General features: G+C 36.2%; 3 protein-coding genes across 9 annotated transcripts in view; 1 reads left to right on the top strand and 2 right to left on the bottom strand.

Annotated features, from left to right (window-relative positions):
- Nucleotides 1–7,337, top strand: part of LOC111374182 — a 17,821-nt gene extending 10,484 nt beyond the window's left edge. For all 4 annotated transcript variants that reach the window (XM_022996814.1, XM_022996815.1, XM_022996813.1 and 1 more), the window contains 8 exons: nt 3,589–3,648; nt 3,748–3,858; nt 4,126–4,206; nt 4,290–4,373; nt 5,289–5,751; nt 5,922–6,034; nt 6,535–6,565; nt 6,915–7,337. In XM_022996814.1, the coding sequence (XP_022852582.1) occupies nt 3,589–3,648; nt 3,748–3,858; nt 4,126–4,206; nt 4,290–4,373; nt 5,289–5,751; nt 5,922–6,034; nt 6,535–6,565; nt 6,915–7,036 (1,065 nt within the window). In that variant the 3' untranslated portion in view covers nt 7,037–7,337. The remainder of the gene's footprint in view (nt 1–3,588; nt 3,649–3,747; nt 3,859–4,125; nt 4,207–4,289; nt 4,374–5,288; nt 5,752–5,921; nt 6,035–6,534; nt 6,566–6,914) is intronic.
- A 1,551-nt stretch (nt 7,338–8,888) lies between these two features.
- LOC111374181 (nuclear transcription factor Y subunit B-3-like) lies at nt 8,889–10,463 on the bottom strand. Its single transcript, XM_022996811.1, has one exon. The coding sequence runs from the start codon at nt 9,855–9,857 to the stop codon at nt 9,261–9,263; it is 597 nt and encodes a 198-aa protein (XP_022852579.1). The 5' UTR covers nt 9,858–10,463; the 3' UTR covers nt 8,889–9,260.
- Nucleotides 10,464–12,727: 2,264 nt separating this feature from the next.
- LOC111374180 (cleavage and polyadenylation specificity factor subunit CG7185) lies at nt 12,728–17,755 on the bottom strand. 4 transcript variants are annotated; one of them, XR_002699084.1, is made up of 2 exons: nt 15,129–17,754; nt 12,728–13,159 (listed from the first exon to the last, which is right to left on the bottom strand). XR_002699084.1 is itself a non-coding variant. In XM_022996810.1 (2 exons), the coding sequence occupies exon 1, from the start codon at nt 17,474–17,476 to the stop codon at nt 15,371–15,373; it is 2,106 nt and encodes a 701-aa protein (XP_022852578.1). In that variant the 5' UTR covers nt 17,477–17,752; the 3' UTR covers nt 12,781–13,159; nt 15,367–15,370. The 4 variants fall into 4 exon arrangements, 1 of the variants encoding a protein (XP_022852578.1); XR_002699085.1 differs by having other exon boundaries at nt 12,781–13,159; nt 15,305–17,755; XR_002699086.1 differs by having other exon boundaries at nt 12,781–13,159; nt 15,312–17,754.
- Between the last annotated feature and the right edge of the window lie 4,599 nt (nt 17,756–22,354).

Genomic DNA, 22,354 nt, shown 5'->3' with positions numbered 1-22,354 from the left:
TTTTCATATGGAGTACTAATAATCAACTCATAATCTCGAGCTAAAGAGTAAGCGTGATCAAGAGTAGTGACACCTCGAAGGAAAAGCTCACGCTTAAGATCATCTCTCAGACCTTGGCTAAACCTACTCAAAGTGGTGCTCTCATCCTCAATTAAATGACATTTGATTCGAAATTCCTCAAATTGCGCGATATACTCAGTCACTAATTGATTTCCTTGTTTAAGGGCATTCCATTGAGTAAGAATTTCAAAATTATCTCGTTCTCGCTCACGAATCTGATTCCTATTCCTATCCCTATCCTTACAATCTGGTTGAAAGTATTTTTGATTACCTTGTCGACGATATTGTCTATTATGGGACACCTTAAAATTATTAACATCAATCGAATGAGGGATGTGTTTAAAATTTTTTGAACTAACAGATAGGGCCTTACTCTCTTCAAGAGTAGCGGTCATTTGAATTTGAATAGCCGCTATTTGTTGGGTGAGTGCATCGAATTGTGAGGGTTTCATGTTTAAGGTACTAGAGCTAGAAGTGACAAGATGACCAATATGTAACTACATGCAAAGCAATACTACCTAAATAAAATGCAATAGAGAGACCAATATGCATCAAGGACCAACGATTAAAACATCAATTTGAAATTCTCTCTCTCTTTTCTTCCCTTCCAAAAATGCAAGTTAATAGTGCTGATGCTTGTAAATAATAAAGCAAAGGTCCAATGTTTGTTAAGATCAAATGGTATTGTCAAGATTTCCAATCAGGTAGATAAAAGAGGTAATAATGGCACATCAATTCAGTGAGATAAATGGGGCAACAATGGCAAGCCAATTCAATGAGTGATTCCAGTCAAGTGAAGTTTGAGGCCAAAGTTGTGATAGTAACAGCAACACAAAGAATCTAAGTGATGCACTTTTAAAATAAAACAGCAGTATAAACCAATGAGAATTAGGAGATAGCAACTTCCTGTAGTCTAGTTGCCTGAATTGCTAACGATTGGGCCTCTGATTTGCCTGTGTCAAATGTCTCCAGCTCCTGAACTCACGGTCATTACATATTCTAAATTGTTGGCTTCACTGAAATTGGACAGATGCTGAAATAGAAACCTCTGTGTAACTGAATGGGTTGCTTGGTAGTAGAGACAGTAAACTGCTTGATCAATGAAGTTGGTGGAAGATAGAAACGCCAGGGATAGAGGCATCTGAGTGGGTGGGTGTCGGTGATAGAAATCTGTAGAATGTGTTGAAGAAGGCGGCAAATTGGATTATGTATATGGTTGACTGNATGGTTCGACTCTGATACCAAATTTGATGTAGGATGAATAAGAAAGAAAGAAGAAGGAACGGGGAGGAGAAACAGAGAGAAGGAAGAAGATGAGAAGAAACCAGGGGACGAGAGGGGAGGGAGAAAACGGCTGCAAGCCACCAAAAATATTTCATTCATCATCAACTGTCTCAAATGAGAAACAAAACAGAAATAAATAGCACAACATAAACCCTAAAGAGAAGGGCTTGGGCCAAATCTACTAAACAAGCCCACTAACGAAAACATAAACAATAGTCCAAATAAAATATAACTAATAGTCCAAATAGAAAATAAATAATAAATGGATGTCCGCATCAATTTGCCTACTCAATTTGGATCCATCTTCGACGAGATAAAGACAATAAATTCTTTGGCACTGCCAATCATCCTCCCATAGCATCTTCGACGAGATAAAGACAATACATTCTTTGGTTCTGCCAATCATCCTCCCCGAGGTTATGTCCTGAAACTCACACTGAGATGGATAAAAATTAGCTTGACAATTGAGATTCTGAGTAAGCTTTGCTTATAGACAGCAGATTACAAGATAGGTTAGGGACATTTAGAACATTATGTTGTGTTAAAGAAGATGAAACCTGAATAGAACCAGTTCCAGCAATGGGGGAAAGAGAACCATCAGTAATTTTAACCTTTTTGTTTCCTGCACGTGGACTATAAGCTGAGAATAATTTTGAATTGTCGGTCATATGGTCGGTAGCACTAGAATCAATAATCTAAAAACAAGATTTATTAGGTAGGATACTAGATTGGGCAGCAAACAAGTAATTACCTTGTTGAGCTAAAGAACATGAAGGATTTATGGGGAATCGTGGAGATTGTAAAAGTTTGTACAAGTGCTCTAACTGTTCTTTTGTGAATAGGACCATATTTGAGTTGATGTGAGTGTCTTGAGAATCTTCAGATGCTACTTGAAAAGCCTGACCATCATTTCCCAATTTTTTCTTGTGATTGAGTGACTTCCCATGAATTTTCCAGCTTTTTTTTCTTTTTCTTTTTTGTGCGCCATGGTTTTTGCAGTGATCGCAATATGGCTTTTTCTTTTGATCCCCTTCAAGGTTAGGGTGTTGAGAAACAAGAGCTGAACTTTATGGTTCAGTGCTGATTGTGGGTTCTAGGTTGCTGAGCATAACTTTCCACCTGGATTCCTCACGTCTTACTTCAGAAAAGACCTCATGGATGGATGAGAGTGGTTTTCAACTGAGAATTCTTCCTCGTACTTCATCGAAGCTGCGATTTAATCCTGCTAGAAAGACATAAACACGATTGTTTTCTTCCTGCTTTATATGCCTAGCACAATCCCTTGAGTTCTCCACTCATCGTCATAGCATTGATCTAATTACTGCTATAAAGTTACAATTTAATTGTAAAATAAAGTAACTTCATGATCACCCTGTCTTGATCTCCACAGCTTCGATTTCAGTTCAAAGATTTGGGATGAGTTCTCCAAATCCAAGTAGGTTTCGTGTACTGAGTCCCACACATCCTTGGCTATTGGCAAAAAGGGATTTCACTTCGCAATCGTGGATTTGATCGAGTCGAGAAGCCAAGCTATCACCAAAGAGTTCTCAGATCTCCGCGTTCTGTGGTGTGGATCATCTGCTGCTGGTTGCTTCACATAACGGAGTTTCCCTCTACTACCGATAACCAGCTTCACTGACTGAGCCCATTCCAGATAGTTTTTACCTTTCAATTTATAAACAATAATCTGCAACGAGTTGACAGAGGGGTTTTCCACACTGTATGTTGCAGCCTTGACTCCAGGTCGAGTTGCTTCTGATGTAGCTTTAGAAGTAGTTCCGGTCATCGTCGTCCTCATCATCGATGTCTTCACCATCGTGATATGTGGAACGAGAAAGCTGGCTCTGATACCATGTCGTTTTAGAGAGATAATATTCCCATCTTTCTTATTGATGATACATAGATTACGACAATATATAGAAGAGATTAATTCCTTAATCTTCTCCAGAATAAAAACAAACTATCTAGTGCATAAAAAATGGAACAACCTGATCTTATTCTATTGAATAATGTCTAACTTTATCCTAATTTATTATTTTCTAATATTCAACAGTTAGCAACAATGTTCACCCACCTTTCGCGGATTCCTGCCAATATACTTCGGTATTTAAAGTAAATTTGGTGATCCTATTGTGCTTTTCTGCTGCTATAAGATGTTGATATGCTGTATTTGGGTCCATTTCATGCTTTTGTTGGTAACTTCTGATGGTTGACTCATGCTTATACTTCTATCATATTCTGCAGGCAGCTGAAGTCAAGAACAACATATCTAGATTCTCTGGATTTGTGTGGCATGATGACGAGGTAAAGAAGAGGCTTTTATTAAGTTATCCAGTGATTGTACAAGATTTATTTAGAACTTATTCAAAGCATTGCTCAGCATTTTCAATGTGCATGTGTTAGGAAAAGCAAATGAGGAAACTAAAAGAAAAACTTGACAAATGCGTCAAAGAGAAATTGGTGGAAATCTGTGATGTTCTCGATATATCAATTTCCAAGTCTACTACAAGGAAGGTATGTAGATCTCTCTGCTTCACATTAACCTGGAAATTCTACGTTGCATTCTCACTTTTTTCCATGGCTTGACCTCTCCACTTACTTCACTTTTCTTGATCTATGCTTTCTTGTTATGGGATACACTGCATGTGTGTTCTAGATAATTTTTTAACATTACCTTGAGCGGTGATGTCAATTTATAGTAGTCACGAGATGTACCACATCTCTCCTGCATTCTTTCGTCTCCAAGATTAAAATTCAATTTATCGTTCATCATGCATCCAGGAAGACATAATTGCGAAGTTGATAGATTTTTTGATGGATCCTCATGCAACCACCACTGAGTTGCTTGCTGAAAAAGAACAGGTTCAACACGAAGTCCAGCCTTTCTTGTTTTGCCTTTTCACTTGGATTTTTGTATATTTACATATCTCATGTACACTGACCAGTTGGGCAAGGACAAGAAGAGGAAGATGGTCAGCAAAAGCTATGTATCAACATCTGGGAATGTATCTTCAAAAGGTTCTGCCAAGGTATTCCCTTTATTGTTAATTGGAGCTGACAAATTTTAGCAGATAAGGTTGGAATTAATATCTCAAATTAGAACATTATAATCTTTATACTATTCAATCATATAAGAAAATAAGTTCAAATTTCACCCAGTTCTTGACTCTTATTTCAGTGCTTTACTGTGTGTATATGTAGAGATTGAATGTAGTTTATCCTTTTGCATGGGGTGAGTTGCCAACTTGAAGCATGTGCTCCATTTTGTTGAACTGGAACGAGTGAGGTAGAACATGCCATGACAGTAGGATGTGGTTTGTAAGTTAATTAATTGATAATAAATTATGCAACAGGAAATGTCACAGCAAAAGTTAGACAAGATATTCAATTTAAGATGAATGGGGTGCTATTTGGTTCTAGAAAACTATTCTTCTTCTAAATTTTCCACTTTACTTTGTAGTTTGGAATACTGCATGTAGATGTTTCCATTTACATGCTTACAGGGAGAATAAATTCAGCATAATTGGGATTCAGAGCCTGTCCCCCGACCCAGAAATAGATCAAAATAAAATTAGAAAGGGGGAAATGATGCCAAGTGAATCCTCCATTTTATATGGATAGAAGCTATAAATCATGGAGGCTATCTCTCTCTGGATATTTTGGCTTTTGTTTAATTACAACTTCGCCCTTTTGTTTGTAATTTTTATCGCTTTTCTTATTTGAACTCTCTCTTCCCCCTCCTCACCCCCTTTTCTTTTTTTCTCTCCTCGGAAATCAATAAATAAATGAAAAACATGCACGCTTATCATTGACAAATATATTCTTCGTAAATGGAAGTTCATTGATCAATTAAAGAAATCACAACTACTAACACTGTGGAAGATGTATGAAAGTATAGATAATATTACCCGTGTTATTAATCTTTATTTCTGGGGTATGTTCAGAGTCAAAAGAGAAATGAGGCTGCATCTAAAAAAGGTGGGGAGAAAAAGAGCATGCCTGAATGTGATGATGAAACAGAAGAAGTGAAAGATGAAGCACATGAAGAGAAAACTGTTAATGGTGTTCCTGAAAGATCAGAAAGCGAGATGTCTGATGAAGGTGAAAGTGAAAGTGAGAAGGAAAGTGCATCCAAAGATGAGCCTGATGAGGACAAAGGAAAGGAAAAGCAAGGTTCAGCAAAATCTCCAGCAAAGAAGGGATCTGGCAAAAAAGCCAAAACTAAGAAAGTTACAATCTCTAAGAAGGCTACTCCTCTGCCTAATAAAGCACCTGCAAAATCACCATCAAGTCATTCAAAATCCGATAATTATACGAGTGCAAAGAAGTCTTCCCGTAAGAAGAATAATGAAGCAGTTAAGGAGAGGTCATCAACTCTAAAGAAATCTGCATCAAAGGAGACAACTGGTGAGAATTGTCGTTTATTTTCCTTTGATGAAACTCTTTGGACTTGATAGTTTAATTATCACCATTCCAAATCTGGACATCCTAAACTGTCTTATGGTTCAAACCTTCTGTGAGGGGCCTATTTATGAGAATCCATTCTCTAAAGTTTTCTTGTTTCTGTCTAAATGAAGGGAAAAAAATTGTGAAAGGTAAAGGCAAGTCCAAGGAGGACAAAATAAAGCCAAGTGACGAAGAACTTAAGAATTCAATATGTGAGATTCTCAAAGAGGTGAACTTCAATACGGTGAGGATCTGACGTTCTCTGTTCCACTGTGAAATGTTTTGATATCCTTCCCTCTACTGTGTTTAGGCGGGAGAAGTGGGAGAGGACGATATAATTTTTCTTTTGAACTCCTTATACTTTAGATTTGGGCTAGTTGATGAATGTCATATAGTTGGTTAAACGAGCCATCCTACCACTTTCTAAACCTAAGACCTTCACTTTGGTAAATTATGCTGTTATTTGCATCCTTAAATATTGCTTAGTGTTGGCTATCTTTTAGAGAATTTATAAGCAGTGCTGCTTTTGCTTTCTCGAGATCATCAAAAAGAAATTTGAACTTCTAAACTTCAATCTTATATTGTTTGTGGTTGACCATGTGGTCTTGTTTTCAGTCCAGTTAAGTGGTGGAAAATGGGATCAACTTATTTGCATGACATATTTGTGTCATTCAAGTGAATTCTTCATTTACCAATTCTTTTCGCTCTGCTTCTCACATTCGATATGTACTGTATTTTTTGCAGGCCACCTTCAATGATATTCTAAAGCAACTCGGTAAGCTTTCAATTTTTATTTTTACATTCTTTCAAGCCATACAATAGCTAAGAATCCCCTTGTACAACCATGTACCTTTTCGATTTCTTTTTGTTTAGTATGGGGGGTTATAGACAAAATTGTAGGATGTTAGATTCTTTAACGTTTCTTGGAAATTGTAGTGTGTTTTTTAATGATCATGGCACCAATTTGACATATTTTGTGCCATTGTGCTGCTATGTACATTACAGTCGAGGAACGAAAGTTTTTGGCAGAATTGCAGTTAGTGCAGCAACAGAATCTGAAAGTTTCTAGTTATTTCTTAGTATTTCACACGGGTTAAATTTCTGAGAACTCTCTAACTTTTCAGCCGAGCGATTCAACGTGGATCTGACTCCAAGAAAATCATCAATAAAGCTCATGATTCAGGGCGAGCTAAAAAAACTAGCCGAAGAACAAGAGGACGAAGAGGATGAAGGTGTAGAGGCCTGACAATCTAAGAAAACACAAAGTATGAAGCGTAAGGTCAGAAATGCAACTCCATCGTCTTAATTTATGTTGGTTCTGCTACTCTGTAGTTCAAAATATTCACATGTTTTATACCCACATCTCCAAGTTAAGCTAGCTGTAATTTGTTGTTAGTGTTATTAACCGAAAGATTATTGTTCAATAGGATTTCTTAGAACTAAATGCTTCAGCTTGTACACGTGCATAAAGTTGTAGAAATTTCCTTTTTTTCTTCAGTGTACTGATCCTTGAATAGTTGATAGATTTTGCACCTTCCTTTGGTATCGCCGCTGACTTTTGCTATTCGAATAAGGTTTTCTGTTTGATTTTGAACAGCTTGGTCCTTAACATCAATTGCTTTCCCCCAACCAATTTATATGGTTCTTAATGGCCGGTCGTGAAATTTTGAGTGCCTTTATACGAATCTAAAATGGTGCTCTTCTTCTATTTAATATTTAGCATGTATCAAAGATTCAAAATTCTCTCCTCGTTTATTGGTTTACGTTTATGTTCTATTTAAATTACTAATAGATAAAAAATAATGGTAGATAAGTGGACAGTACTTGAGGATTTTTGAAAATATATAAATAGTTAGTGATTGCCGGAATTTTCCTTATATGGCAGCATATTATTTGAGGTGCTAATTTTGTAATTTTGTCTTCTCAAATAAGTTAACATGAGGATGACTACTACAATAGCTGATTATAAATAACATTAATAAGGTCAATTTTTATTAAAATTTATTAAAAATATGATTTTAATCTTCACTAAATAGGGGGATAATGTGTTGATTTTTAATGGGATAAGATATTCATTTGGTACCGCTCTATTATGTGTAACTTGTTAGGGTTCATAAAGAATGTAAAATCGAGAGTGCTTATCGTTGGCGAAACATGAACAATTAACAAATTGGGTTTGTAATTAAAAGAAAAAGAAGAAGAAAAAATTGTAATGCAAAATTTGACTAGATATTACTACATAGTCAATGGGATATAACGTGTTGATTTTAATGGATAAGATATTCGATCTAAAATGAGGAAAGAAAGTTTAATAAGCTAATTTCCCACTCTAACCATTACTGCAACTAATACTTAAGGACAGGAATTAGATCGTCTTGATTTGATTGGTTGAAAAAGCTTTAGCGGGAAGAGATAGGTCAATTCATTTTTCGACGCAGTAGGGAATCGAAGTTTCTATCAAATAAAAAACAGCTTCCTCTACGAAGAATGGCAAATAGCTAAAAGTTTGTGGTTGGCGATTTCAATTCTGCTTTTACACGGAGGAGAAAAAACGTGCTCGATCGTGTCCAGTTGGGAATTGTTATGATATCAAAGATTATTTTTTCCTGCTAAAATCCTTTTAAAATACTATTAAAGACCAAAATTCAAATAAGCAAAAGGGGTCAATGAAAGTCTTTGGTAATCTTGGACCAAGAGGGCTAAAGTCTTATCACTTGAAGCGGTTGAAGTGGTGGTCCTGCCCTTGTCTCCTTTCAATCATCCAATATCACAATTCTAAAAGTGCTCCCACTACCATTTTTCATTGTTCTTCACCTTTCCATTAATATCTTACATTAGCCAAGCAACGCATGTGCAAGAACTAGAACAAAATCATCTCACCACTTTTATTATTGGTTTCTCCCTTTACGAGGCAAATCGCACAAGACAACCTAAGTTCTTTATTGGCTAACTATCAAAAGGTGTTCAATTCAACGATTCCAATGAAAAACAATAGCAATATCGTTAATCAATCCTACATCAATTTTCGAAGAATCCATGTAATAAAAACTATTATTAGACACGAAATACTATAAATATATTAGTATCCAAAATTCATGTTAACAACCATCAATTTCACTTAAAAGTCAACTAGTACAAAAGCATTTTAACAAAATTACTCGTTACATTCCTTCAATCACTTTGAACCTATATACATGGAATGCAATTACAATAGTTTGAGATGCCATGAGAGTATTGAGCCGAATGTTGAGGTACAAGTTTTGAGCCGACCCAATTAGGCAGAAAAACTATCAGTCCAAGTTATTAACACTAAAAGCATGAAGATGAGATTTGACCCACAAGGCCAAAATCCATGACAGGAATCAATGACTAAACCAAACTCACATATACACATATATCAACACGAATACTGTATTTGATAATTCAACATATACTAATGTCACGTCATTATCAATAGAAGGCAAATCAAGCTACCTTGGTCTTCCACTGGCAGCCGAAGACCCGGATCCGATATGGTATCCTGACCCAACTTTGCCAGACCCATTTCCACCCATCTGATTGTACCCGTACACTCGTCCCTGCATCTGATGCCCCATCATCGTATACATCCCTTCATAACCACCCCCGGGAGTCCCCATATTTACCACACTGCCATTCCCACCACCGGAGCCGCCTCCGCCGCTGTCCTTCTCCCCTCTTCCGGCCATTGCACTCTTCTCCCCCTCCATATCACGAAACCTCTGCAAGTAAATCTTCAACGGCTCGACGTAATCCTCGAATCCTAAAGTGGTCATGGCCCAGAGTAAATCATCGCCGTTGATCGTCTTCCTTTTCTCCCTCTGGCACTTATCCGACGCCTCTCCGGTGATGAAGCTGATGAACTCCGATACACACTCTTGCACTGTTTCTTTCGCATCTTTCGATATCTTGGCGTTCGCCGGTAGTGCCTTCTTCATGATTCTGCTTACGTTAGCGATTGGGAGAAGCCTGTCCTGCTCTCTTGGGGAGGTCTCGTTATGCGAGTTATGATCTCTCTGTCCTCCCGATTCATTATCAGAATCCGCCATTTTTTCTTTCAATAATTCACGCGATAGTGAAAATTGGAATTTAGACTTTTGGTATTAGTAAGATGTCAAAACTGCTTTGAACTCAAAATCGTAAGATTCGTATTGATCATCCACAGCGTTTGATACCAGAAAGGATGAAGCTCAAAAGCTTTGGCTATATACTGATTTTATATACTCTACCATTCCTAAAAGGCAAAAAAATACAAAAAACCAAAAACAATACAGAAAAAACGCAGGAAATACTAGAAACATCCAACAGTAATAAAAGAAAAAAAAAAGGAAAAATCAGCGAAAAAACTTGAAGAAGTAATTTCACTTCTAAAATCAAAATTACTAGACACAAGTTTTTACTATAATCACTTCAGAGTACCAGATATGACGAAGTTTCAACCGTGGACAATCAAGAAACTAATAAAACCATAAAAAAGCCCTAAAAATAATTACTTGAAAAATCAAACTGTAAACTACCCAAATAGCTACGAAAATTAAATGCTCGAAGTGAAAAATCCAGCAAATTCGGAAAAATCGTAAATTCAAAAGAAATTTTTTGAGAGAGAGTGAAGAGGATTTCAGCGTGGCGACACTGCCAGATCCGTTGGATCAAGTGTTGCAATAATGCGATCTTATAGTACACGTGGATGAATTTGGGCCGCATGTTTATCGATAACTCAGGGACGAGTTTTCCATCTCACGATCGATCGTGAGTGGAGTAATCTGGATCATTGGTTTCGAATCTGGTACGTGTGTGGCTGCGAATGGATTTCTATTTACCCAATCAGAATTGTCATCGTGGCTTACGTGGACCATTCTTCATTTCTTTCGTCATCACTCATCAATTTTCATTTCTTTTTAATTTCGTCGCTTAATTTTACAAAATAAGATGGTCGGTATGGATATTTAATACTTGTTGTGGTTTATAAAATAAAATAAAACGTGTGCCAACCTTATGGTTTCTCTCTTTTTCTTTCTGCCCCCCTTAATAACTTTCCTTTTATTTTAATGAAAGAGAAAAGTGATTTAAAGTTCTTACTCAAAAGTTTTATTTTCATTCTTGCAACATTCTTAGTGTATAAGAAACTAAAAAGTTGTGATGATTAATTTAGTTTAGTTAAAGAATAAAATCCCGTGCTAAAATCAGATATTTATTGCTCATTTTTCCTAGAAATTTGATTATTCAAGTGGAATACATACCGCATAAAACTTTCAAACGGAAAGAATCTTCAATAGAGCGGTTGCACCACATGACGGTGCGACCACCCTATCAGAGTGTGTGGCGCCTTAGCATTAGGCCGTCGTGCCATCCACCCCACTAAAGATTCTTTAGAGGCATTAGGCTGTTGCATCATCCACCCCCACTAAAGATTCTTCCCCTCAAACGAGTTGAGGGTTGAGGGTTCATTTTTAAGTGAACTTTATAGTAAAATCTACTTTAAACTTGATTTGATTGAACAAGTTTAACTAGTCTTTTCAATTAAATTGAACGACTTAATATTTATGTACAATACCTCTATAATATTCATGTTTTAGTCCCTCTTTGGCCCTTAAAATTCGTTTCTTGCAAAATTTATTTTCAATCACATGTTTTATGGGATTTAAAACTTTATCAAATTTTCGACTGTACATTTTATCAACTTCTATAAAAATTTATTAAAAATTTATTTTATAACAAAATTAAACATGGATTTAATGACTTGTTACAACTTATAAGCATGATGAATAGTATTTACTTCTAAAACCAGTCGGTAAAGAAAGAGCGCTCGATAATTTTGCAAGTCCACGAGTAAAATTTTGATTTAACGATACAATAGAACGATTACGTCCACATGTAAAAAGCCTTTTCATTTCCAATACATGCATAATAGTATCAGCATTTTCTTCTGAACGAAGATTCTTCACAAGTCAAACTGAATGAATAAATAATGGAAACATAATCATAATTCGGATGAAAGGTATTTTCATTTTTGTATGACTGTCTACTATAGCTGGACCAAACAAATAGTTACAATAAAATTCCCAAACTTGGCACATACTGCAACTAAATTTCTCGAATTAGCCAATGGAAGATTCGAAGGCTTGAACCATGCACAGATACTGGAAATATTTTAAAAAATAAAATTGAAAAGCCTGATCGAGCTTGTGGTTGACCATTGCGACAGTCCACGAATCGAAAAGTCGATTTTTCATGGGGGCATGGTTCTGGATTTTTCAAGAACTGAAATCATTCTCTGAACTTTCAAGTATTTTGCAAATTCGATTTATTGTAATTTTTGGTTCGAATCAAAATGCACCTACCTAGTGGACATCTGGTGACTCAATCTGAATATTTCAAGAACAGAAATCACCCATTAGACTTCGAGTATTTCATAAATGAAAATATTCGTTTCAATCCAATTTAATCAATTAAAGCAGTTCATTTCTCAGGCCAGGAGTATCCTTTTGAAGGAGTAGCTCAACGCATTTGAAAAATAGTTCCCCAACAAAAACCAGAGCCGAACCGTCACATGGGCTGGAAGGGACTAGGCCAGCTAGTCGATTTCAATACTACTATTACTGCATACGGCATTTTGTGGGTTCAAACCCAACTCCACGATTCAAGGTCTGCATGCCTTCAAAACATTCAAGGTATCATTAAGGAAAAGCCAAATTATAAAAAGAATTAAGTAGAGAATCGTAAGTTGTTCCGTGAAAACGATTCCCCTAATTCATCGTCCGATGGCGTAATACGTTTTAAGACACTGAACAACGAAACAAGGGACCCATCTACTAATGATAGACAGCATTAAGAGAACAATTTCATGCACGAAACTAAATAAAAAATAAAAATAAAAATTGATTTCTTTGTAATATATACAATTAGAAACATACAATTCTTGGGTTCAATAATCCCCTTGATTGTATAGCTACATTCTACATAATCTTCACATAAATGGCATGATTAACACGATAAACCTAAGAAAAAAGGGGGTAAAGTTACAAAAAATAAAAAACAGAAAAGGGGGCACATGTTTATCATCCTGTCTTCAATCCTAATACATCACATTCAAATAGCAACATTCTAAATTATTCACCAGATCTCAACACTTCAGCGTTTCAAGCCATAATCATCATCCACAACATTAGATTGTTAAAGCGACATTAAACAAAAAGATAAATGAAATGTTCGAATACTTAAAAAGGTTCGACGACGAGCAGCACTATCCTGGCTAAGAGGTGTCACCATGTCATATCATCTTCCAAACTAAAGCTTTATGCCCATCCATACAGACTTCCAGTAGAACAGCTCCAGAATCATAGGCTTCCATCTAACAATTAAAAGAGAAAATGATATCAATTATTTGTAAAATAGTAATAAGTTATCACTTGTGCCTTGAAATATAATGGTTCACAAGTAGTGTACTTCATTTAGTCTAAATCTTCTCAATAGCATTTTTGCCATTTTCTGGTTTTGGTGGTGGTGGTGGTGGTGGTGTTGGTGGTGGTGGGGATATGAGGAAGAATAAACAAAAGAATCCCTAATGAAAAACCTCATCCATCAAACTACGGCATTGCAAGAAGAAATTGTGCTTCAATCACACCATGATCTTGTCAAATTTGATATCATGTCATTCCGTCTTAGTTTAGATCTTATCCTTTCCTTTGGGTTGTCTTCGGTTCATTGAAAGACGATAGCAAGGGAAAAGGGGGAGGGAGGGAGATGTATACTCCCCCAAGTGAAAAGTGTGTATCAGTGTATGTAAATGCATACTTAAAAATGTGTACATGTATGTAAGGAAGTATTTTCCCTCTAACTTGTCATTTGTAATTTCATACCCTTGTTTCTGCTACACAATGCATGCACACAATTTTACTAGTGTACTTTCCACAACCTTGTTTGGTGGAAGGAGGAGTTGGTGAAGTGGAAAAGGCGGAGAGAAGAAATTGAAGCATTTAACTTTTTTCTTTTTACCTTTCTGTCGTGCCCTGGTTTTCCAATTATATATATTAATTGAGGTTAACTTAGTATTATTTGGTCTAGCCACTTCAATTCTGAAGCTCTACTTTTCTGTCACACCCTCTTCTGTTACTTACCAGGATAACTTGTCATTTCCACTTCCCCTCCTAATATTACTTCNGAAGCTCTACTTTTCTGTCACACCCTCTTCTGTTACTTACCAGGATAACTTGTCATTTCCACTTCCCCTCCTAATATTACTTCAACTAAACATGCTTCTCTTCCAAGGCCTTTACAGTAGGGGAAGCGGCAGCTATGGATTGATCTATGCATTGAATGTTTTTATTAGCTTCTAGAGTGCAAATGAAAGGGGAGATCACTAAATCCTATCAAAGTGCACAACCATTACATTTACTAAATAAAAAAGGTACTAATTCACAATCAAAACCCAACACATGTCTCAGTACCCGTGACCTATCATAACAATGATAGAATAATTAATCATGGGGCAGCTAACTTTAGGCAAAAGGATACCTCCTAGTTTTGAGTAAGTTCCACAAGGGGCGTGTTACTACTAAGTTCGGGCTAAAATTTTAATTCCCTTCCCGTTTAACCCACAAATATGCATGAAACACCGAGAGGACGAAGAGCGCATGATATTTCCAATACAATTTACTTAACAAGATCAGAAGTTTTTTATTTAGTGCAGCGTAACAATCTCCGAACTGCCACACGGATAAGAACTGCATTGTAAAGACTCAATAAAGACTTCACGACTATAATTAACCAATTACATAAATAATAGTGATGTGCAATCACCAACTTACAGATACGACCAAAAAGGAAGGACATGAGTGATACACATATTTGCCAATGGTAAGGCTCTAACACAGGTGCAAAATTTTAAACTTTGAAAATAATGTTCACGCGAAAATCTCACATTTTGGTTTTGGCCAGACAGTGAGATTCAGTTTTCATTGAATTTTCAGAAGGGTAAGGTTGGGGATTGTGGATGTGTCAAATTTTGGTTTTGGCCACACAGTGGGATTCAGTTTTCATTGAATTTTCAGAAGGGGTAGGGTCGGGGATTGTGGGGACAACTAGAGTCAATGAAAATTACAATAACAAACATGGGCAGAAATGAAATCCATAATTTCTGTTGCTTGAAGGTACATGTCACTGTGTGATTGTGCAAAGCTATGGCTCTTCCTCAAAGGAGTTACAAAACAGAAGATCTTCCTATTATATCGAGGTAGACATGAAAAACAAAAGCTATCTGCCAAAGAGTTCAATTATCGTGTGCAAAATGTAAAAGAGATTCGTGTAATTAAACAGCTCACTTTATTCATGTGCTGAGAAAACCCATAATCTTTCAGAAGAAGCCATCACAGATTTCACAACATAGAAGCCATAGAATGTATTGAAGTGCATGACTGTTCAGCGTCCACTGAAGCGAGGCAACCAAGAAAGAAGCTATTTAAAGAGTCTAAATGATCATGGCTAACCCATAGTTTACCTAGTACCTAATCAGTTTCCAGTTTCTTTCTGAACTACAATGCTGAGAGATGCAGTGAACACCTGATTACTCAGAAGTTAGGCGTCGCCTCTTCCCATAATCGGCATCCCTTGATCTTGACCTACGATCTTCCTCATGTGATAGTCTCGATTTGCTGTGAGTCCTGGACGATCTTACCCTGTCCCATTCATCATCATATTCTGGCTCACGGTCCCTGTACCTATGATGATCAGCATATACATCTCTGTCATCCCGTTGATGATCACGGTCCCTCCCACGTTCACGCTCGCGGTCTCGAGAATGACCAGGATTCCGGTCCCGGTCGCGGTCCCTCTCCCTGTCTCGTACACCAACACTTCCATCGCGATGCCTCCTTTCCGACCACTCACGATCATGCCCCGTATCTTTTTCTCGAGGCATATCTCTGTCATAGCCTGGTTCTCTATCATCTCGATACCTCCTATCTGAAGATCCAGACCAATCCCTTTCTGAGCCTCTGTCCTTCTCTTTAGTATCATTTGCCCAAGGCCCTTTATCATGGCTCCCTTCTCCATACTGATGGTCAGATGCAGCTTCTTCTCCATAACTAGACTCTCCTGCTCTCCCACCATGCTCGTCGCCTGTCCATCCAGCCATATTAGGATCCGACCATGTGCCCATATGAGGCCCCTCAAATCCAGGAGCAGGCATCATACCCATACCATTCATGGGCATCCCTCTCCCAAAAAATGCCGGATTCACATGGGGAGCAACACCAGGCAAACCAACACTTCCAACAGGTCCAAATGAAGATAACATTCCAGAAAAGGGTGGGGCAGGCGCACCAGGAAATCCTCCATAACTACCCATTCTCCCCATGGGCCCTCCAAAAGCAGGATCGAATCCCTGACCCATCATGGTTTGAGGATGTAATAATGGAGGAGTGGCACCAATCCCCTGCGCAAATCCATTACCGTTACCCATTAAACCACGACCACCTATTCCACCACCCCTGTTTCTCATTGGACCCATAGGCCCCCTATTCCCCATACCTCCTTGACCATTACCTCTACCCCAATTCCCTCTCCCAAAACCTCTGTGACCATCACCACTGCCTTGATAGTTCCCACCTATAGCCATGTTGCCTCCGCCTCCACCGCCGCCGCTAGGTTTACCTGGCACATCTCCAGTTCCTCCAGGCCCTCTTCGTGGTTGATTAACAGCTGGCTGGGCCGCATTTTGGTTTCTATTCAACTGAGCTTCACCCATTCTCTTGACACTATATGGTGAGGCATATGCAACTACACATGGCCGTCCATTAAACAAATGCCCATTCATTCCTTCCTTACATGCAGTGGCACTATCGGGGTTGAAAAATTCTACCTGACAGTAACCTTTTGACTTCCCACTAGCCTTCTCATCAAAAAATTTCACTTCCTTTACTGGCCCATACTTGCTTAGCTCCTCCTCCAGCTCAGAATCAGTTGTCCACCAATGCAAATCACCAACAAAAAGAATTGTTCCTCCACCACCACCACCACCACCACCAGCAGCAGTAGTCCCGCTGCCAACACCACTTCCAGGTATGTATCCTCCAGTCCCAGTCACATTCCCCCCGATTCCAACATTTACAGGGCTTGCTGCAACTCCTATATTGGCTGCACGTGGCTGCTGATGCTGAACCATTTGTTGACTATTTGCAGCACTGTTATTCACGGTCTGCTCTTCGAACTCAGCTGGTTTATTCGATGACTGCTTTAGTTCAACCCTAAACCCCACAGCACCTGGAATCCCCAATCCACTTCCACCTGTCACCCCCAAACCTCTACCAGCCCCAATATCGTTAATACTATTATTCCCCCTAAACCCCAAATTCTGATGCGCCTCTACTCTAACAGAATCCCTCGTTGATTCTCCCTCGTCTTGTACAGCCCCACCCCGACTCTCCACTACCGGCTGCGGTGCTTGACGCGGCGGAGGAGTCGGCTCGGCCTTGTTCTCCGGCACTTGCTCATTTCTCTGACCTAGATTATCCTCGTTCTTCCTAATCGACTGAAGGAAGTTCTCACCAACATTAACATCGTTATACAGATCTTCATAGTCATCTTCCTCTTCGGCGAGGAAACCCTCGTCAGCTACAGCGGATATGGCTTCGTTCCGATGAAACTGCTCGCCAGCTTCATTTTCGTCCATTTTACTGAAAACCTAGAATTAAGCTTAGGGTTTCCCTATTCGGCAATTTATTTCTAATTCTAAGTGCGTACACAGAACAATCTCAAAATCTTCATAAAAATCGAGGAAAGCAAGGAAATTTCTAGATCGGTCTTAGGGATCTTACCAAAAGATTTGCCCTCTATGTTTTAGGTGTATTGAGCGAGAGAGGAGAAACCCTAATCTAGAAACAGCGTATGGTGCGCCACTTTGAATCATATCGGCTTAGGTGCATCGCGTTACCCATTAGTAATGCGCGTGATCGTGACTCGTGGAATTGGATTATCATTTTCTTACCTTAGTTTTTTTTTTTTTTTAAATAAAAAAAGGACACTTACAAGACCTTTATTTCTAATTTACGCGTTAAGGCATACGAAAAAACAATGCCGGTTCAAAAGAAAAGATAGGTGATCCATATTTAAGGGTAGCATTCTAAAAATTTGGGGCACAATCTTTTCGTTTTGATTTCTAATAAATAAATTGGAAGTTAGATGGAAGCAAAAGGGAAAACTAAGAAAAATTGAGTAGATAATAAAAGAGAGAAAAGTGCAAAAAAAAACAACAACTAATGTCGTCGTGCCCATTGTCGAACCTAGTAGATATGGGACTGTGTTTGGAACAAATGAGATTGGGAGGATTGAAACATATATAGTAATTAGTAAGTTTAAAGTAGACGAATCGATGAAAATTATTGAGCGAGGACAAAGCATGATAAGATTGGGCAAAGAGGGTTCCAATGCAAATGGACTCAACTATTATAATAGATGTGTCCTTATTCATCTTTTATGTGTAATTGAAATTTTAACAAATAAACATAACATTCTATTAGAGTTGTTACGTCTCATCTCGAGTAGTAGATCAAGCAGCCAACTAAGTAAAATAAAGTCCACACTCCAACCTACCTCGCTCTCACACATCTCTTGGAGGCGTTAGGGCACCTTTTTTTGACATGATACCACTTATTCCTGAAGTGGTACTTCACGAATGATTTTTGAGGTGGTATACATATTCTATCAATGGCATCTTTTACTAATACAACATTAGCCATGTTGAGACTTGTGATTCCATCTTAAAAGGTTAACGTGATTAAACGGAATAATTCGAATATTTATATGTTATCCATATTTTCACCTTTATTCAATGCGATATTTATCCCTTAACATGCCTCTGAACAGATGGCTCATTTGATCAAACCAATTTTGAAATTCGTCTACTTGTTTTTAAAGCCTTTATCAGATCGAAATACCAGTTGGAATGTAATGGACTTTGATATTATGTTAAGACTTGTGATTTCATTTTAAATGATCAACCTTATTAAAGGGAGTGGTTCAAATCTTTATATGCTGGTTTATATTTTTATTTTTATTTGATATGAAATTTGTCCCTTAACGGCCAAAATATACTCGATAAAGAGATACTCTGTATGTTTGATATCTTGGCAACTTGCAACACATATATTTAGCCCTTGTTTGGTGTTTAGCCCTTGTTTGGTCCAATTATTTTCAAATATATTTTTCTTTTTATTATTTTCAACCATACATTCATCAATATAATAATATTACACGCGAATTAAAAAAATTTCTTTTTTTTTTAATTATATGTTATCCATCAAATTTTTATTTCAAAATGCATTTTGGGGGAAAAGACTGCTCAAATAGGCTTCTAATCAACTTTTTCATCTTGCTTTTATGATATATGGTGACTTTTTTTTTTTTTTTGTTCAGTTTGTTGTGGGTGATCACATGCCTCGGACAACTAGGATTGACAACTTTTGTCTTCTGACTCATTACGACGAGATCACATATCAAGGATCCAATAAACATCACTTTATCTCTCTAATTATTAGAGCTTGCTCTCGTGCCTCCCAAATGTAAGGCTATCTAACAATGAAACAATAAGCACCATATCTACATATTACAAATTTGGTATTATCTCTTCAAATCGAATATCCCTATTCTCATCTTAGGAGTGAATATATTTCGATTTGAATGATCTGTGATAAAATTTCAAATCAAATTCACTTGCAAAGATTTGGAATTTTTTCAAACCAAATCAAACAACTTCAATTTTTAAACCAAACAAATCCAAATAATTTTTTTTTAGTTCAATTTAAAACCATAATTTAAAGAATATGAAGAAGAAATATATATAAAAGTTAAATCATAAATATTAATATAAAATTTCTCTGTTTGTGAATTATCCAATACTTTTACTTTATTCAAATATTGACTAATCACTATAATTTCTCGTTATTTTACAACTAAATTTTAAGATAAATCATAGTATCATCGGTATGTGCACCCAACAAACTCCCAACTGAATCAAGAATTTGATTACTAATAGGAAATGCAAATTCAAAAAGAATTGTGAATATTTGAATAGCTAACACGTCTTTAGCAATTTAAGGGGACAATCTTGTATTTATTTACATTCAGTTTTTATCAGAGTAATATGTCGAAAGTTTCATTGGTGAAATCTTCAAAACTACCATATAAGTAGTCCATTAACTCATCCTAGCAATCAATAATAAACTCTAAAAACATAGTTAAAATGTGAATTAACAATTGAGTGATTTGATTCGGAAATTAAGATGTAGATAAATCAAACCATTTTGAAAGTCAGTTGGTTCGGTTTAAAACCAAATTGTCGATGGATTAACGCGTGCCCAAACCAAGGATTTCAAAAACGTGATTTCAATTTAATTTTAGGGTATTAAGTTTCTTTGTTCAGCCCTATCTCATCCTATATTTCTCACTCTACACCCAACAACCATGCGTGTCTTTTTCACCCAAATATTTGTTGTAAATCACCCTTTATACCAGTAATAGTAAACTCTAACACATACATCTTAAATATACTTCACGGGTCAACTATTGAATGTCGATAAATGTTGAGTGGTTGAGTACAGTATTTAACAATGTTCTAAAAAGTTTAATACATGACGTTGAGTGGAACCAATTTATGGGCTAGACGAGTTTAGATAAGGTATAAGCGTTAAAAAAGAAGAAGTAAAAATGCACTTTCTTATTTTAATATTATTTTAATTTTCAATTGNTGGTATCTTCCAAATAATTATTAGGAATACATCATGTAACAACAAATTCAAAGGTTCTTCACATCGAAATCAAATTAGTTTGTGCTTCTTCTATTTCATTAGTTCTACTTTGTGTTCATTTAACATTTGATATTTAAAAATATATATGTTTAAATGGATTGACAGGAAATATTCCAAATGAAATTGGAAACCTATCAATACTTAATTATCAACTTTAAATTTTTTGGTACTTCTCATTAATTAGATTATTTTTTACTAATTGAACATTTAATATTTTAAGATTTATATGTTTAAATGGATTGACAGGAAATATTCCAAATGAAATTGGAAACCTATCAGCACTTGTATGTCTGGATTTGGGGGTCAACGGTTTCAATGGTACGTAACTAGATCTCCTAAACTTATTTTATTTATTAATTTCAATTTTCTAAAATGTGTAAATTAAGCTTTGAGGTTTTACAAGCCTATATGTGCTAGGCATTAAAAACATAAATTGTTGCTAGGTGTCAAGGTCCAGATTCATGCATGGACAACCTTTTAGAACACTAATTAAATATATTTCAACTTGTTTATTTAGTCCTGACAAATTTAAAAAAAAAACTCTAAATTTAAAATTCTCATACATAACAAAGATTTTAATGTTGATGGAAAATCTTAATGAAATTTAGGTTACGACATACGCATTTTACACTTTTTGACAAATGTTTTTCAACATGTATGTAGTTTCCAAATAATTATTAAAAATACATCACGTAACAAATAACTTCATAGGTACATCATTATCAAATTCAAATTAGTTATCACTTCTCTTCTTTCATTAGATTTATTTTGTGTTAATTTAACATTTAATGTTTTAAATTCAATATGTTTAAATGGATTGACAAAAGATATTCCAAATGAAATTTGAAACCTATTATGGCTCGTATATCTAGATTTGTGGCCCAATAATTTCACTGGTTCCCAACTAGATCTACAAAATTATATATATTAAATTTAATGTTCTAAAAAGAATAAAATGTGACAAGACATCAATGTTAAGCTTCGGAGTGTTGCTAGCCGAAACGGGCTAAGCATACAAAAGTGTAGTATGTGGCTAGGTGATAGGGCCAGCTTTGTGCATAAATGCACCTTTTAGAACACTTATTAAATCTTTTTTGATTTGTTTATTTAGTTTCATGAAAATGATTTATATCAGGATTCTAAATTTAAAATTTTCATATACAACGAAGATTTTAACGTTGATGGAAATCAAAATGAACTTCAACTTACCACCTAGGCATTTTAAACTGTTGCTCACAAAGTTTTTCAAAATGTATGCCATCTTCCAAACATTTATTAGAAATACATCATGTGACAGTAACTCCATGGGTACTTAATTATCGAATTCAAATAAGTAGGTACTTCTTCTCTTTCATTAGATCTATTTTGAGTTAATTTAACACTTGATATTTTAAAATCTATATGTCTAAATGGATTAACAGGAAATATTCCAAATGAAATTGGAAACCTATCAGTACTTAATTATCAACTTTAAATTTTTTGGTACTTCTCATTAATTAGATTATTTTTTACTAATTGAACATTTAATATTTTAAGATTTATATGTTTAAATGGATTGACAGGAAATATTCCAAATGAAATTGGAAACCTATCAGTACTTAATTATCAACTTTAAATTTTTTGGTACTTCTCATTAATTAGATTATTTTTTACTAATTGAACATTTAATATTTTAAGATTTATATGTTTAAATGGATTGACAGGAAATATTCCAAATGAAATTGGAAACCTATCAGCACTTGTAT

Source organism: Olea europaea, unplaced genomic scaffold (genome assembly GCF_002742605.1).
Source record: "Olea europaea var. sylvestris unplaced genomic scaffold, O_europaea_v1 scaffold1216, whole genome shotgun sequence".
NCBI lineage: Eukaryota > Viridiplantae > Streptophyta > Magnoliopsida > Lamiales > Oleaceae > Olea > Olea europaea.
The sequence above is the reverse complement of the archived record's forward strand: the minus strand, read 5'-3'. Positions and strand labels throughout refer to the sequence as shown.

Excerpts from the sequence above, each read along its gene's own strand:
- LOC111374181 (XM_022996811.1), bottom strand. The coding sequence starts at position 9,857 with ATGGCGGATTCTGATAATGAATCGGGAGGACAGAGAGATCATAACTCG.
- LOC111374180 (XM_022996810.1), bottom strand. The coding sequence starts at position 17,476 with ATGGACGAAAATGAAGCTGGCGAGCAGTTTCATCGGAACGAAGCCATA.